Source organism: Molossus molossus, unplaced genomic scaffold (genome assembly GCF_014108415.1).
Source record: "Molossus molossus isolate mMolMol1 unplaced genomic scaffold, mMolMol1.p scaffold_m16_p_1, whole genome shotgun sequence".
Lineage (NCBI taxonomy): Eukaryota > Metazoa > Chordata > Mammalia > Chiroptera > Molossidae > Molossus > Molossus molossus.
Window position 1 is genome coordinate 100,381,247 of NW_023425344.1, and position 18,842 is coordinate 100,400,088.

The 18,842-nt window shown below is 37.2% G+C and overlaps 1 protein-coding gene across 9 annotated transcripts in view; it reads right to left on the minus strand.

Moving 5' to 3' along the window:
• Positions 1-18,842, minus strand: part of USP6NL (USP6 N-terminal like) — a 160,667-nt gene that overhangs the window by 75,619 nt on the left and 66,206 nt on the right. For 5 of the 9 annotated variants that reach the window (XM_036259910.1, XM_036259968.1, XM_036259893.1 and 2 more), the window contains 2 exons: positions 6,119-6,186; positions 2,976-3,058 (listed from right to left, as the gene is read on the minus strand). Coding sequence is in view for 2 of the 9 variants with exons in the window: in XM_036259893.1 (XP_036115786.1) it covers positions 2,976-3,058; positions 6,119-6,186 (151 nt within the window). In the remaining 7 variants the exon portion in view is untranslated. Of the gene's footprint in view, positions 1-2,975; positions 3,059-6,118; positions 6,187-7,711; positions 7,791-9,630; positions 9,725-15,560; positions 15,686-17,212; positions 17,372-18,842 lie in introns of those variants that run through there. The other 4 variants (XM_036259923.1, XM_036259915.1, XM_036259949.1 and 1 more) reach the window with 4 other exon arrangements.

Below are 18,842 nucleotides of genomic sequence, written 5' to 3' on the forward strand. Positions count from 1 at the left end.
TTTTTAATAAAAATGTTGAAAGTTCTCTAACTTTTTAAATAATCTCGATTTCTCCATTCTCCAGATGCAATGCAATCACAGACTGGGGACAGCTCCCCGTTTCTGAGTACTTAACAGAGATACTCCTGTTCCAGCATCAAGCCAAGTTGATTTGGCAACAGTTTTCATATTTATTGTGAAATCTGTTATAAAACCAAGTTATTCCTGTAATGCATTTGTTCATTGCTGTCATCCTTCCCCACATATCATACCAAGTAATTTAATTTACTAAAACTATAATTAGATACAAAGTCAGCAGCCTTCAGAGAAGGCTACAAAGTTCATTTTGTAGTTAAAAAAATGTTATTGACATTGACACTTAAAACCCAATTTCATTGGAGAACCAATCAAAATTTGCAAAGAACTAAGACGGCGGAAAGAAATGCTCTTTTGATCAAGGTATGACAGGGAGCAATATCTAAATGCCTAAGCCACGTGCCTTTATTCAGTAGCACACAAAAAATCCCAGTCTACAGTGACAAGCAGTAAAAGCCACCAGCAGCGACCTCTGGAGAAAGTGTTTTATTGAAATTAGGCATTGTTAGAAAAATCAATGACTTTGGTGAAATTTAATAAAGCCTAAAATTACACTGAGATCCATTTCTATGCTTCATTATTTTCATTTGTGCTGCCTGCCTTAGGACTGCACCATGGAGTAATTTTTTTAAAAAATTAGTATGGCAGTATGCGCACTGCTATCAATGGCTTTGCCTTTAAAGCAGTGAGCTTAGCTATATGAGCATACCTCAGTCCATGTGGCCGGTTCACTCAGTACCCCTCTTTGTGCACTCTTTTCCTCTCCTTTTTCTTTCTAAGCATTTCAATGCCTTCTATGGGTTTCTCTTATTTAAATTACAGGAGAGCAGGCACAGGCAGTGGAATGCGGAAGGTGGGAACACAGGCTCTGCCCTAGGACCTCCAAGGTCCACATCCCAGATCTGACCCTTACTGTCAGCACAACTTGGGCAATGGCCTCTCTGTGCTTCATTTTCATCTAAAAAATGATTTAAAAAAAGTACCTATCCAGAAAAGTTTTTGAGAGGAATACATGAGTTAATCCATGAAAGAGCATGAAATAGTGCCTGTCACCTAGTAAGTGCTCAATAAATATTAAATAATATTATTAAGATAAATTATTGACAGACTTTCCCCCCACTATCGCCAAATGGACCTCAGCACAGAGGATAAAACAATATAATAATTAAGTGTGACTTTTAGACTGCCAAGTACAGGCTAGGCTCTTGGGCCAGAAACTCACTCACATAGTTCAAAGCAATAAAAAAAGATAAATTTAGGTAATTACTAGACTCGTTTGGAATGCACAGGTTTTTCATACGTATTTTGTACTACATTAGACCATTTTATGATTAAAACATTTTTTAGAGTGGTTCACTCTCTCAGAAACACTGAGGAGGTCAAAATCAGCTGAGTTATATTCCACCTGCTGAATCAAAATCCAGGACAGATCCCAGAAATCTATTTTAAAAAACAAACAGTTCCCAGAGCTGACTGTAATGTGCAGGCAAGTTCTGGACCCACTGATCTTCACAGGGCTAAATGCTCACATTGTCCTTCCTAAAACTTCACTCACATATTTCAGATCTGCGATTAACCCACACAAATGTGCAATTACTTCCTGCCACATTGGGGGCCAAGCTTGATTTACTTAAAAAAAAAAGGTGGAAGTAGGGGGGTTAATTTAAGAACACTATTTTCATCACAGTTAAATATTGCTCTGTTAGTCTATTGAAGTTCAAAGTATTCTAATTACAACTACTCAGGAGAACATTTTGGATATGCCAGTGTCATGTTATTAGGTATAATAATAACACCTTATATTTGTCCAGACCTTTATACAGTATTCTGTGATTTATGTCTTCAAAGCTTCCACTACCCTAGAAGGTATGTAGAGCAGGTAGATTTCTGTTTCACACCTGAGGCATGAAGTGGTTAACTGAGCCAGTGAAGCCACAAGAAAAGCATTTATTTTCTAACTTTCAGAACTCTTCATTTATCTGTTTGCTTGTTGGACCCTCAGAAAAACATCAGACAACCAAATACTATCTAGATACAAGAAAACGAAACAGAAGGAGAAAATGGGTTCTGAGTACTATAAGTTACTGCTATGAATTATACAAAAAAAAAAATAAATAAGCCTTTTTCCTTCAAAATGTAATCATATATCATAAAATAAAAATCTCTGGCTTTTTCCTATTTCTAATGAAGAAGACTGAAAAAGATACATTTGAATGAGAAGTTAATCACTGAACTATATGGAACCAAACAAACTCCAGAAATGAGGAGAAGTCTCCAGCCAATGGGAATCTGACTAATCAATGCCAGAACCAGGCCAGGCAGAGTCACATCATTTGCAGGATGATTTTAAGAGTCAAAATCCTTTGAACCACTTTTACTTTATAGTGATCTAGAACTCTCTCAGCTCTTTATATAACATACTCAGGATAAATGTAATTAATTTTGAGAAGCAATAACATGAATATATTTACAACTATAAGGAAGATCAATGGCATTTTTTTTCATTGCTCAATATCAGACTGCATAACACTAAGGCTCTAATTGCTAATTGTTTTTATAATGCATTTATATAAAAATGAAATGTTTTATAATTATTTCTGAATACAAATTGTTATTAATTCCACTTAATTCTGATAAACTTTTAATACAACTCATTTATTGCACTTAATATTCTTATTAAAATATAGAAAACAGTATTAAAGACTGTATTCTTACAAAAGAGTTGAATTTCAATCGTAGAGGTTAAAAATACCAGGAATTTAATAACAAAAAGCATGTTGCAGGACCAGTCTTGAAACCTCAGTCCACAACAGTGCTATTAAAAATAAATAAAATCAATATAACAGGTGTTCACAGAAGTATTATAATTAAAAAGTTAGCTTTCAATCTATGCAACTTACTGTAAAAAGCCAAATCTATCCGTGACTTTGTAAATAAGGTAATCAGCATCTTCCCAAGGTTCGATCTCTGCACCTTCTCGCCCCTATAATAGTGAACAAAGAAGTGTGTTATTGGAAATCTACAAAACTGAACAATTAAATAAAAAGACCAAAAAAGAAAAGTTTTTTTTGTTTTTTTTTTTTATCTATTAACAGTAAGAGCTGGAAATGAAGCACAATCTACCTTACTTAACTTTAAAAACCATTTTTGGCTCTGGCCAGTTTGGCTTAGCAGTTAAGAGTATTGTCCCACTGTCCTGACCAGTTTGGCTCAGAGGTTGAGTGTCAGCCTGCGGACCAGAGAGTCCTGGGTTCGGTTCCCGCTAGGGGCACGTACCACCAAAAAAAAAAAAGAGTATTGTCCCGTGGCCTGAAGGGTCACGGGTCTGATTCCCAGTCAAGAACCTGGGTTGCAAGTTCAATCCCTGACCCTAGTCGGGGTTGTGCAAGAGGCAACCAATCAATGTGTCTCACATCAACGTTTCTCTCTCCCTCTCTCCTTCCCTTCCACTCTATCTAAAAATCAACAGAAAAATAATCCTCAGGTAAGGATTAACCAAAAATATTTTTTAATAATATATATATATATATATTTGGCAATATAATCACTATTTTCTAGTTGCCAGCTTTGGAAGATACCATATGTCAGCAGCAGCTAACACGTAGCTAAGTTTGATCAGACTTGGGTTCCTGTGAGGACCTGGGAAGGAGGGAGCAATAGAGGGTAAGAAAGTCACTCAAGAATGAGCTGTCAAAATGTAAACTTTTTAGTGAACATGTCTTAGGAAAAAAAGTATTTCTTGTCTTTTCATCCAACCTTCTCAGAAGAGTGGGCTATCCACCTTGTATCTCTACTTCTTTGCTTCACCGATAGACCAGCCCTGAAAGTATTGCTGCCACGGTCAGGAAGCATCTCCCCTTGTTGAAACCAGCGGACACGCTTCAGTCCTCCTCTAATGGATTTCTTCGAAGCACTTAGCAGTGTTGCTCACTCCCTGTTCCTCAACCTCCACGACACCACCCTTCTCGGTTCTCCTCATCCCTTTCCCACTCTTACTTGGTGGCTTTTTCACAGTGTCTCTTAACTGCCGGTGGTCCCGGTCTCTGACCTGAGCCACTGCTCTCTCATTCTGCCTTGAGGCTGTAATCTAGCACTGTTGGTGCAGAAACCTCCAACGTAACTGTCTATACTAACCCCTCCGATTTCACACTCAATACCTGACTGTCTTATGAACCCCTCCATCTGAGTATACTTTATAGTTGTCTGCTTATGTGTTCTCCTCCAAGGAAGCTGTGGGCAAAGAGCACTGTAACTCACATCTGTAGTGTGAATCCCCAGGGCCCAGCACAATGCCAAACCTGGCCACTAGGTGTTAGTTGCATGGAAGAAGAAAAAAAAAAAAAAGCATGCAAGCATGAATGAGTGATTGTTCTATTGGTTTTAAACTAGGTAAGCCATTAAATAAATTAATTAGCTCTGTCAGGAACTACACTAAAACTGAATCACAATAATGGGAAACTGTGTCTGATGTTCCAAATGACCAACTTAAACACACTCTGGGAACAGAACCATTGAGCTGAGCTCTGTCTATATGCCTCCCCGGAAGCAGAGCACAGTTCAGATGGCTTTCTCTAATTCCATGCTCTTGTTATTCTCACAAGTAATAAAAAATAAAATATACAGTTATATGAAAGTGATATAAATATAAAACGTGACACTTATAAATCACTGCTGCAACTCAAAGATCTCAAGAGGTAAGGTAATAATGAGACATAAATTGTCAACAATTATAATTTCCTAGGGCATCAAAATCCAGATTCCAAAACTAATTTGAGAATAAAATGCTAATGGAGATTATATATATATTTATTATATATATATATGGCCCTGGCCAGTTTGGCTCAGCGGTTAGAGCGTCCGCCTGCGGTCCGGAGAGACCCGGGTTCGGTTCCCGCTAAGGGCATGTACCTTGGTTGCAGTTTGTCCCCGGCCCTGGTTGGTTGTGCGGGTGGCAGCCACTCGATGTGTCCCTTTCACATCGATGTTTCCCTCTCTCTCTCTTCCTCTCTCTCCCTCCCACTCTGTCTGTACAAAAAATGGAAAAATGTCCTCGAATGAGGATTAAAAAAAAAAAAAAAAAAGAATAAAATGCTGCCCTGGCTGGTTTGGCTCAGCGGTTAGAGCGTCGGCCTGCGGTCCGGAGAGACCCGGGTTCGGTTCCCGCTAAGGGCACGTACCTTGGTTGCAGTTTGTCCCCAGCCCTGGTTGGGTCGTGTGGGTGGCAACCACTCGACGTGTCGCTTTCACGTTGATGTTTCTCTCTCTCTCTCTCCCTCTCACTCTATCTGAACAAAATATCAAAAAATGTCCTCGGGTGAGGAGTAAAAAAAAAAAAAAAAAAAGAACAAAATGCTAATGGAGATTTTATATATATATATATATATATATATATATATATATATATATATATAGTTTAAAATTTCAGATCCAGGTTAAATTTTTAATAGCACATACAAATTATGAATAAAATGGGTATTTAATTCTATAGACTAACTTACTAAAATATTTATTGAATACCTAGTGTAAGTTAGTAGCTGGTCTAGGTATTTAGGATACAAGAGTAAATCAAAATAGGTTCTTGCCCTCAGAGAATTTACATTCCAGGAGTGAGAGTTGACAACAAACAAAGTAAGTATACTATATAGTGCTATGGTGAAAAATAAATAAGAAAAGGGGATACGGAGTGCGAGGGTAGAGGGGGAGTATTAAACAGTGTGGTCAGAGATTTCACTAAGGTAACATCTGAGTAAGATCTGGAAGAGGTAAGGTAATGAGGCATGAGCATATCCAGGATCTAGGCAGAAGAAACAGCCAGCGCAAAGGCCCTGAGTCGGGAGCAAGCCTGGTGCATTAGAAGAACAGCAAGAGACTGCAGTGGCTGGAGCAGAGGGAAGGAAGGAGAGAACATTTAGAAATGAAGTCAGAGAAAAAAAGATGACTTCAATTGTCACATGAAATAAACAAACTGATTCTGTAATTTAAGCCCTCCAAAAAAAGCAAATCCATTTCTATTTATATGTTTTTTTTCTAATAACATACTTACTCTGTCATATTTAGCAACTATTTCAGCTCGTTCCTGGGCAAGTTTGAGTGCTACATCCTGGTCTGAATCTGTGGAAGATCAAATTTAGATGAACTGTTATTTAAAGAATTATAAAATTAAATTGATTACATCACTAAGATAAAAAAGATACAAATAAAATAAATTCATACTGCCTAAAATGGCAAACCAGCAACATTCAAATAAACTTAAAAGAATGAGTTAAGTATCTGTAACTACTTTAATATCAACTTATATATCATTTCAGTATTATCTATAGTAGTTAAAAGAAAGCAACTTTGTTAACATAGCATTAACTTAGGGGATATGATAAATCTTATCCCTCAAGAATAAATTTTGGCCCAGCCGGTATGGCTTAGTGGACTGAGCATCCTCCCATGGACTGAGAGGTCCTGGTTTGATTCTCGGTCAGGGTGCATGCCCGGGTTTGGGGCTCAATGCTCAGTAGGGGTTGTGTAGAAGGCAGCAGATTAATGTATCTCTCTCATATCAATGTTTCTATCTTTCCCTTCCTCTATCTTTAAAAAAATCAATAAAAACATAGTTTTAAAAAAAGAAGCAAGAAGCCCTGGATGGTTTGGCTCAGCAGTTAGAGTATCGGCCCACAGACCAATGAGTCTCGGGTTCAATTCCGGTCAAGGGCATGTACCTCAGTTGTGGTTTGGCCCTGGCCCAGTTGGGGTCGTGCTGGAGGCAACCAGTTGATGTGTCTCTTTCACATCACTGTGTCTCTCTCTCTCTCCCTCTTTCCCTCCCTCCCACTCTATTTGAAGATAAATAGAAAAATATTCTCAGGTGGTGACTAAAAAAAAACAAATTTAAAAAATAAAGAAAGAAGCGATAAAAATATTAAAAAGAATTAATTTTGGATCTAGTGTCAGAGAAATGAGTATTAAAGGAGAATCTGAAAGCAAAAGCTCTAAGCTTTCAGATGAAATCCATTTGAGTAGATGATGAAAAGAGCACTCAAGAAAGCTCTTAAAAATTATTGGAATTCATCCACAAAGAAAACTAGTGCAAGATATACTTCAGAACTTTATAAAAAATTATTTTTCTTACATGATGAAAATAATCATTTGTTCATTTAACCTCTCAGGCCCCCCTTATGAATACCCCAAATACTATAATAAGCTCCAGTTTCACCCCCCTCCCCCAAACATGAACGAACACACACACACACTTCTTTCTTTATTACCACCAGGTATTTTTCCAAAACACAAATCTGACAATAAAAGTAGAGATCATAGCATAAAATAGTGTGAGTATGATTACACATCCCAAGAACCATGAGTAAAAATAAAAGACCAATGACAGCCTATGTAAATGGCTCTCATCAAGAAGAAAAAGACAAACATTCCACTGGAAGACTGGGTCAAGGGCATAAGCAAGAAATTCACAAGAGTAACAACAGCAGGGACAACTATATTTGTACTCTTACTAAGTGCCTGGCAGAGGATGAGTTACTGCCAGGCAGCAGATACTACTGTGAAGAGCACTTTATAACTTACTTTATAAGGTAGTATATTAATCCTACTACATAGGTGGAAAAAATGAGGCCTAGAGATTTGAACCCACTTGTCTAAGGTCTCAGTGCTAGTTAATAGCAAAGCCAGGATTCAAATCCAGATAGTCTTGACTCCATACAAGCATTATTCTAGAAAAGTGATTACCAAAGATGAAAAGGACTTCCAGTTAAAGATGGCAGATAGAACACACATATCCATGCCTCCTAAAACCAAACTAAAATGACAACAGAGGGATTCTTTAAAGCCCTTCACTCAAAGGCTCAGCAAATGGTAATTCCTGAGGAGAGGGAAGGGTGGGGTTAAAAACAGGGAATTGATTAAAAGCATCAACCCCCTGAGGGTTGAAGGGATGTGCCTGTATGTAGCAGAGGTTGGGAGCACAAAATTTCACCCTCACAAGCAGGAAAGCAATGGATGATGCCTAAAGATGCAGAAGCAGGAAGTGGCAATAGAGGTGTTATCTTGCACTATGGAAGTAAACAGAAAAAGAATCAGCGAGGGGAGTAGGCAGTGAGGAGGGAAAGGCATGGATGTTGGCTATTTTTCAAAATAAGTCTTACAGACTGCTGAATCTTTAAACCAAGTATAGCTCTGATAAAAATAAAATCTAAATGTAAAGCCAAGACATGGGGGGAGGGGAGTGTCAAACTCGTTAGAAACTAAAGATACACAAGTTTTAAAACATCCCTTTGTGCCCAGCCAGAGTGGCTGAGTGGTTGAGTGTCAACCCACGCACCAAAAGGTCACTGGTTAGATTCCCAGTCAGGGCACATGCCCAGGTTGTGGGCCAAATCCCCAGTGTGGGGCATGCAGGAGGTGGCCAATGGATGTTCTCTCATGGATGTTTCTATCTCTCTCTCTCCCTCTCCCTTCGTCTCTCTCTAAAATCAATAAAGAAAAAAAGTTAAAATAAATAAATAAAATATCTGTTTGCACTTATCTCAGACTAACTAAACAACAACAAAAAAAAGCAATGATATTGCTCAATGCTAACAAAAGTGTGGGGCAAATCTGCAGTACCTGACACTGAGGGCAGAATTATAAATGTATAAATTTTTCCAGAAAGTAATTTGATAATATGTATCAAAAATCTTAAAAACAGGCATGTCCTTTACCCAACAATTTCACCTCTAGGAATTTATGTTATTTAGATCATCAAACAAGCACAAGATTGTTTATAATAGTAAAAACAACCAAATGGGAATCTGTACATTTAAAAAATCTTATTTAGTAAAAATTATTATGCTATTGCTTTTCTCAATTAGATTATAAAGTGTCAATATGCTGTCCTTTGGGGAAAAATGTGAATACATAATAGAATGATTCTATAAAATAAAAATACAGACTAGTTCAGATTTTCATAGTGAACTAACACAATCAGAAGTCTGGGGTAATCAACTCAGTTATGTACATATTCACTATCTTATTTTAGATTTATAAACCTTTATCAGTTCCTTTTTCCTTCTTATGTTGCCCAGCTTTAAAACATTACATTAAGACTTCTACAAAAAGAAAGGAAAACAAATCAATAGAAATTAAACACAAACTAAAAAACCTGACTACATATTAAGTTGCACTTCCATTATCAGAACATTAAGCATGGATTTCTATTGCAATTAGGCCAATTCAGTGGATGAGCATTTTCTCTGAATGCATCTTATACAAGTCCTTTATTCCTGCTACCAGTTGAAGGAGTCCCAACTATATGTCCAAATTAATGACAAAAATTTAAAAGATTAAAGGCAAAAACACAAAATGGTATGTAGTTGGGAAGTGATGCAAAGTATCCCAAGAAAACGCCATTGTGGCAAACTGTAACATATAAAGCTTTACACAAATCATTTCCAGTCTAGAGATTTCCAGAAAAGAAAGCCTAACCCTCTAACAGAGGTTGTACTGGAACTGGATGAAACTGTATCCTAATTTTTTGGAAGAAAGATGATATACTTTAACATGATTAGAGCTCACTTGACTCTCAATCAAATAAATGTTCTATATCTTCAAATTCCTTTAGAAATTCTTTATCGTAGGATTTCCCACAGGGAAAAAAATTTATACTATTAATGAACGTATTCTAAAAAGAAAGTGAATTAAAAGTCAATTAATTTTATAAAATACAGTCAAACCTGCTTCTTTCAAGAGACTAAATGGAAATGCCAATCTTTTTCAACAGAGTTTAAAGACATTTTTAAATAATCTGCATTGTGAAACAATCATCTTTAGAGCCAGAAGTGGTATCCTTAAGCAGAACTTGCTATAGTTAAATTATGTTTCATACTATCTGATCTATAGTTGAGAAATTTATTAAGAATTACACTCGAGTGCTCCATTTGGTTTTGTTCTGATGGCTTATTTAGAAATCCCATTGCGAGAACAAAGAGCTTGCCGTCAAACCCTGGCCACAGGGCAACCGAGAGCTGCCTGTGCCTGTGTGCAAGTGTGCACCGAGTCCCAGGCGCCTACTGAACGGTGACAGCTGTGTCACTGGTACTTACTTCACATGTCATTCTCAAATTCAGAAAACCTACTACATTATTCAAGCCAAATTAAGTCTAATTATTATTCTTGACTTTATATCTAATATAACAAGGTTTCAAAGTTTCAGAGGTAAATTTTAAAAAGTAAGGATAAAAAGGTGTTTGGATGATACTCAATAATACAAGAAAACCTATCTGGACCCAAATGTATGAAAGAAAATGACAACTGTAGCATTTTAAGTAGTGTTTTATAACATTTTTTAAAATTTTTTAATTTTTTTTTGTTACAGATGTTTCTAAGAAGACCTTTATTTCACTTAAACACAAAAACTGTTAAAAAAAAATCAAATATCCTCCTGAATTACAATTTTTTAAAAACAGGCATTGTAACTCAGCATTATTCAATTAACCCCAAATTCTAATAAACTATTCATTCATAGTTGTAAAGTTTCAAACTCAATCCAATAAAACAAAATTGATAACAGATATTTTTCCTGGTGTACATTTGGGAAGATGAACATTAAATATATATGAATCAACCATTTTAAATTAAAAATTACTTTACCCTCTGTTAGATACCCGGTCTGGCCTTGGGAATTAACAACAGCTTCAGTCCTCATAGAGTAAAGTTATCTATTCCAAGACTTCATTATTATTTTACAATTCTCAAGCACACCAAGAGTGTTAGGTGGAACCTCACACATTCTGCAACAAACTAAAACAGGAAAATGGAAGGCAGCTCTACTTTAAACTACTGGTGAAACAAGCACAAGAAAGAAGATGTTTGAGATGCATTCTAAGGGAGAAAAAAGACCTTGCTATGGTTACACGGACTATAGATGTTCAAACAAAGATGATATTTGTTGAGAGAAAACATGGTTTCAGGCCAGATCCCAAGTATGAAACACAGCAGCCTACACCCAGCATTCCATCTAGTAACAAACAGGGGCTTTAACAAGCAGCTTCAGAATACGCCTTACTCTGGTACTTCAAAATTAGCCACATTCTTATTAATTTTAATAAAGTTTGTCATGGAGAAACAAAGAAAATTTTTATTTACGACATTAAAGCTAAGCAGAGATGCTCTCCTCCTCAAATATATTTTATACTGTAACATCATTTTAATGATAATTTCTAATGTGTAAACTGCTCCTGTTTCAGACACTGAGCAAATACATGCTAAATTTTAGAAGGTTTCAGACATTTTTAACATACCACATACATACGAATGAAACAAGTGTTTTATGTAACAATATGTATAACTACTGCAGGATGGCACTGTGAAATGTTCTATTTATTCTCCCCTTCATTGCTTCATTCTTTCTTTCTTTTAAAAGGGCAGGGACCTACAATTTGGAAACCACTTTGTGAAAATGACAGCCAGGTTAGAACATCAATTACACTTAACTGGACGCTAATGAATTAAGGTGATGCTCAGCCTAAGTCAGTTGTAACATTCAATATAAGCAAAAATATCTCAGAAGCTTAGAGAGAGGGAAAAATGTCGTCATATTCCAAGGAATGAGAATGAGGCTGGTATCAATCTTATCAGTCAGAAGATAATGAAGCACTATTTTCAAGTTCTGAGCAGAAATGATCATGAACTTGGAATTCTATACCAAGTCAAACTATCAATTAAGGATGAGGAAAAAAATAAAAGCACTTTTAGATATTACAATATATGGCAAGCTGAAGACTGACACCCCAACCCCCCAACAAATGTCCACCTCCAAATCTCTGGAAACTGTGAGTGTACCTCATATAGAAAAAGGAATCTGCAGATACAGCTAAGTAGGGATATTGAGATGGGGAGATTATCCTGAATCATGCAAGTGGGCCCAATGTAATCATAAGGCACCTTATAAAAGGAAAGAGGTCAAAGGAGAAAGTAGGAGATGTGACGATGGAAGCAAGAGGCTGCAATGACGTGAGGAAGAAAGGAGTCATGGGGCCTCCAGAAGTTAGAAAAGGCAAGGAGACGAATTCTCTTTTAGTGGCTCTAGAAGGAACCAGCCCTGCTGACACGCTGACTTGGGCCCAGTGAAACTGATTTCAGACTTCTGGCCTACAGAAGTGTAAGAAGGTGAATTTATGTTGTTTCAAGCCACTAAGTTTGTGATGATTTGTTACAACAGCAATAAGAAACTAATGTAAGAATTCAAAGTTTACTGCCTTGTAATGTTTCTCTTAAGAAGGCTTTGAGAATATACTACAGAAAAACAAAATAACACCAACCAAAAGAATTGACAAAGACCATCTCCTTATGCAAACATCTATCAGGCTCCACAGAGTCCTCCTTTCAAGTAGGCCCCAGACTTGGTCTCCTGTCCTGTATTCCACCTGCCTAGACCAATTTTAGCAAGAATCCTGCTAAATCAGTTGAGTGAGAGTCATGCCCTCCACCCCTAATTCTTGATATCTGATCACCCCTGATATCTGATCAGATTCCTTACCCATCACCCTTAATATCTGATCACCCTGGCCTGTCTTTTTCAAGAATCCTGTTAAATGGGTTTAGCAAGAATCACCCTACCCTAATGCCTCCTCTTAGTAATTCTGTATCAACCAAATTCCTCACTCTGTTTGTGGGCTATAAATCCCCACTTGTCTTTATTGTATTTGAAGTTGAGGCCAATCACTCTCCCCTGTTGTGATAGTTTTGACACCTGATATAATAGTCCTGGATAAAGATTTCTTTACTGTTAACTAATTCATAATACTTTTTCTTTAACAGAATAAAAAAAAGGGGCAGACACAGGATCCATGAAATCTCAAGAAGCTAAAATTAGACATGTCCAGGTGCCAACTGTGTAGTTGCCTAGAGAGTAACCAGCCTACATTAGAATGGGGAATACAAAGTGTCTTCAATAAGAAAGTAGATTCTCAGCAACATATAGATCCTGAATATTATTAGTGATATAGTAAAAGCTTACATGCAAAAGATACCAATAAAGATGGTGAGAGGCCTATTAGAAATCTCATAACAAGCAAAGCAAACAGTGTTAAGTCAGTCAAATATGAAGTAATGTACAAAGGGGTATGGTTATGAATCTGATGGCATATGGGAAAGTGAGTTCATTTGACCTTGATACTTTCAACATTAGGGTTATATTTCCTTCCTATACACCTCATCATAATATTTGAGATTGAAGTAAATGATATTTATATTATTATGATTACATAAGAATTTCAATGCCTTTTCCTGCCCATAATCAGTATAGACAAAGTATCTAAAAGTAAACTCTGATATGCACATATACACACATTCCACTCCAAACCTAATCCCCCATCCTAGAAACAGCAACTCTTATCTACCAAAAGTACTCTCCACACCACACAAGAATCTGCATGGATTCACACACACACACACACATTTAAATCTCCCTTTTCTATTCAAGAACTAGAATCATCTTATAAGTAATCCAACACCTTACTCTCTTTTGTTTAACAACACATCTTGGAGATTGTACATATCAACACCTACAGATCTCCCCAGTGGTGTGCCAATAAAGGTTTAGCAATCGGTATTTGGAACCTGGATTTGTGGCATCTGCCAATTCCCACGCTGTGATACTCCCACTATGGTGGCCAATACCAAGCTACCAAGATGATGTGGCTGAACAGAGTTCAGGCTGGCTCCAATATATCAGTGCATCTACCTCAACCTTCTTGACAGCTGTAAAGTTTCCTAACACATTAACATAATTTATTCAGCCAATCCTCTCTTAGGAATTTGAACTAGGATAAACTGAGAGAGTTCCTTTGTAATGGGAGTTAAATGAAACATCCGGAGGTAAAGGGCACAGCAGTCCATAATGACCAAAGGCAAGCTGAAAAAATGAGAAAGCCAAAATGACCAGTAAACTGAGAGAAAGCAGCTGTGGCAGACAGGAAAACAGTGCCTGATGTTCAGACAAAGCAAAGTCATCCTCAGAGAGACCTTTTAGCCTAAAAAAGAGCCAGCCCACCCATGAAGCTGCTTCATGCCTCAGTTACTGGTGGCTTTCATTTCAAGTTCAATGTATTCACATGGCACATGTTTTTTCCCGAAGTAATTTGAATAAGTTATTCATGTCTATGATTTGAGTTCCTTAGTTCCATCCCATCTTTCAACCAAAAGAGGGCCTATGAATCCACAGAGCCAACGCAAGCAATGGTTCAGTTACTTGGATTGCTTCCTCAATATAACACTGACTAAGACATATCAACAATAAAGATTCTTTTAATGGTAAAATCTTAATAGGCACCACTGCTAAAACATCAGCATTTATTTTGCTGTGCTCTATATCCAGGCTGGAAGGAATGTTCAGAGGAGGAATAAGCAGAATTAAGTAGATCAACTACAAAATACAACTAAAAACAAACAAAAATAAAGGAAGGTGCACCAGTCATAAGATAACCTGAAATACTACTTATTTTAACAGGCCATTCTGTGCAAGATGAAATTCAATATAAGCACCTAAAAGTTACATATGTGTGCCACTGCAACCCATCCCCGAAAGCTTATTCTTAAAGAGCATCCTGGGATACCGAGGTAACCTAAGCCAAAAGCACCACCTGTGGTTCTGTGAGAACTGATCCAGAATCTACTGTTCCTTTCAACCCCTCCATTGAGTGGGGGTTGTGGGGGGCAGGTATCTATAATCCAATACTCCTTTGCACTCCAGCCCCGTCCCATTTCCATCTCATAACTCAGTTTATTCCATGTTAAACAAATGTCTTATCAAAAAATGCACAACCTCAAAATCCCATTTATCTCCTTCCTTCCCCCACAATGTAATAATCTTAGAAAAATCATCTGGCTTCCTTCCCTCTTTCTCATGCTCACTTGGGAACAACACAAGAAATGATTCTGATCATAGCTGCAATGATAAAAACAGTATAAATAATCATGATCAAGGAGGGCGCCGCCAAAGACTGAAAGCTAAATGCATGAAAGAACCAATGCCATAAAGCCAAAAGTCCTCAAAAATGCCCAGATTTCCTCTTCAGAAGAGCCACACAAGTATCCATATGCATCTTTATATTCCTCGGATTTAATATGCATCGTCTAATAAAATAAAAGTGGTCAAAATAAATAACCCCAAATGATCTTCAATTTTAGCTTTTATTTTAATTATCAGTATAAATATGACTTATACCTCTTCACTCAAAATATTTCCAATATATCACTACCAGCAGCCTATCATCATTTTATATTATGCTTTAAATAAATATTTTTTAATTTTTCATTAAATTTGCAGAACATATTTCTTCAAATTCTTACATAGGAGTCCAATTTTTAAGGGAGATGGATGAGTGGGACTGAGGAGAGATGCAGCAAAGTTCTCTTAGCTTGATCTCCCTCCTTCCTCCAGGGACCCCCAGGACCTCTTTGGAACTGCTAGTGCTACACAGACCGAGCAAGGACGTTGTACCCACCTGCCTTCTTTTGTTAGTACATTTGCCATCTATTGCTCAAGTGATTTCTTTCCAATCAGTTTCCCAGCTGCCATCTTACTCTCCCTTTCACAGAGTACCTCCCCATTCTCCAGGGCCTTCTCTTCCTTTCAAAAATAAAAAGATCAACATTTTAAAACTGGTCGATTGTTTGTTTCATTTGTAAGCATGTATTTTAAGACCTTGAAGAACAGGATACATCTCCAATATTTAAAACATGGAGCACCCAGAGTCAGGTAGATATTTAATATTTCTATAATTCAAACTATTTTAAATTATAGTTTTAACAATTACTGGGTAGGCTTCTACTACTTGCTTCCTGATTTCTGGAAAGATAAGGGACAATTTGTAAAGCCCTAGAAACAAGTCCTGACAAGGATTCGTTATAAGAGAGAAGATCGTTTCCTCCCCTCAAATGTAATCATGAATTGCAGGCTGCTTCTAGATGATCCACCTTGTCACTGCCCATTGCCATAAAGGTAGAACTGGCCACTGCTTCTTTTGATCAACTGTATTTTCAATTATATTTTATTTAATATTACATGTCTCTTTTACTGAACTGTAATCTCCATGAACAAAGGACAGTATCTCATTCGTCTTGGTAGCTCTAAAATCTACTATAGTGCCTTGCACATGGTAGCTGCTCACTAAATATTTCTTAAGAGGATAAGAAAAATTACTGAAAATTAATTGTTAATGTGAATTATTCAACCAGGCAAGTACTTAATATATTAATTTGTTTTTTAAATTAGATTTATAAGCTATTTTCCAGATACGTCTTCACTGCAAAAAGTACACCCTTGCCAAAGATTCTTAGCTTTCCTCATATATTCTATTGTTTCTTAAATTCTATTCCAAGAAACATTTAAGATTTTATTGAGTCTAAAATTCAAACATGAGAAATCACAATCTATTTCTGATTAGCACTTCTGATTACAGTCGTCCCTCACCACTTCGCGCTCTGACTTACACAGCTTCACTCTATCGCGGTTTTTTCAAATATAGTATAGTAGTATAAATAAAGAATCCTACTTCGCAAAAATTCATTTATCACGGTAGAGTCTGGAACTGATTAACTGTGATAAAGAGGGCTGACTGTATTTACGAATCCTTCACATCCATTAAGGAATGAATGGATGGATAAATGGACAGATGAACAAACGGATGGAAATGAATAAATGAATGAATGTTAGGGGCTCTTAAAAGATGAAGAAAAGCAGAAACTTGTTTATGTCTATGTTCCAATCTACCCTTCTCCACATCCTTCCCTTTATAGAGCTCCCAATCTACTCACAGAGCTTCAGTCTCCCTTTCTGTTCTGGAAGGTCACGGTGACCTGGCTCTGTGTTGTTCTAGGGACTTCCACTAGAACAACACTGGGGAACTCTCTCCCCCTCTTCCCTTACTCCTCTCATGGAGGCAGGACTTCTGAGGTCGAGGCATCTGAAAGGAGCACCTGAGCAAGATGGCTAAGCTCCTGCCTTTCCCTCCCAGCTGCCCTGTCCCTGGGTGCCTGCTCTCTGCCCTCCATGCAGAAAGGCATCGGTCCTGATGGGAAGCCGGGGGCTGCTCAGCCGCGCTAGTAACCACGGGTAAGTCTGTCTAAGTCAAGACAGGCTAATAAACCCGCTCACTTCAGATTGAATGCCATGTGTCCTGCAATCAGCCAAGAGGAGTCATTCTGGTCTCCCTCTGTCGGTCTCCTCTGTCTTACTCCTCAGAGAGAGTGTCACCACTGGTTCCCTAGAACTTGCAATCAGACAAGTAACTCCTACATTTCTGTGAAAGATGATTCACGGAGAAAAAGGATATGAAGTGATGTAATATTACTTAAATAAATACCATTACTACTGATGAGAAATGTAATTACTGGTTGTTGAATAAGAGTGTAATTCCCATTTAAGGGACAGGGTTGAATGACAAAATTGACAACAACAGAAACTTAGACCCGAGACAAGTGTGAGTCATTTTACTCACTTAAACCCGCCTACACTTGCTAGCAAAATCAAGATTATACCTTAGCTGTGCTTCCGCCAGTATGATCATCTTGACAGTATGACACAGACTGCTCTGTAACAACTCCTTGTTTGTAGATACTTTATAATCTGTTTAGTGAGATCTTACTGTGTGCCCGACATCACGCTGGGTATTTACTACACATAATCTCACATAATTCTCACAGCGACCACCTGTTCTGTCAGTTTAATAGTATCCCCAGTTGACATATGGGGAGCCTGAGGTGTAGAGAGGTTACAACAATCTGGTCCCAGGGTAGCTGGTCACTGGCAGAGCAGGACTTCAAAGTCAGGCTTTCTGACCTCATAGCCCTGTTTCTTACCACTAAGCTATTTTGCTAAAATTTAAAGGGGTGATCCTTTTATATTTCTTCTCACTTCTGCTAGGCCTTATGTTTCTTTTCTTAGAAACTCCTATGAATTCTTAAGAGTTGTTTTCTGGGTTCCAGTAGCTTTCCAATCTGATCACACTAAATTGTCAATTATTTGTGCAAAATGGAGACCAGCAGTGTTGTAGATGATCCAAGAACCATTAATATAAAATATTTTTTGTGATCATAAGCAACTGTACTGACTCTATTATTTTTTAAGTTGTGTGTTTTAGAAAAACAATAGGAAATAATTGAGAAACATTAAAAATTTGACAGAATATTCACCAAGTGGATACTGATATTAACTTTACTAAAATACTTCATACTTTAACTTGATGATGTCAAATGATTTCATGATTAATTTCTATGGTTATAGAAAGATTTCTGTTGAATCCACATCATTTACTTACCTTTCACAACTCTTTCAGCTCATTCGTAATTATAAGCATGCACAATTATATTTATTCATTACAATAAAACTTTGTGTTGAATTCAGCCCAAGGGGTTGAAGAAATAATGCAATTACAGCAAATTCTTATAGATCAGATATAAGACAAAGGGGATAAAAGGAGATAAGAGGAAATTCATAGACTTCCCACACTGACAATCAATAACTAATCCTACAGATAGTTTCACAAACCCTATTCTCAACCCAGTGGTAACTTTTCTACTCTTTAAATAAAAAATGATACACAAATATCAAATTGTGCCTAAAATGGAATACAAAAACAAAAACTAAGTATTACTTATAACAACTGAGTAGCACACAGGAAGAACTGTATTAATACATAAACAAAAGTATGAGCTATGCAAGAATTATTTGGTCCCAGAGGTTCAAAATGAAACAGAAGGCCATCAAAAAAACAGCAATTTAGGCC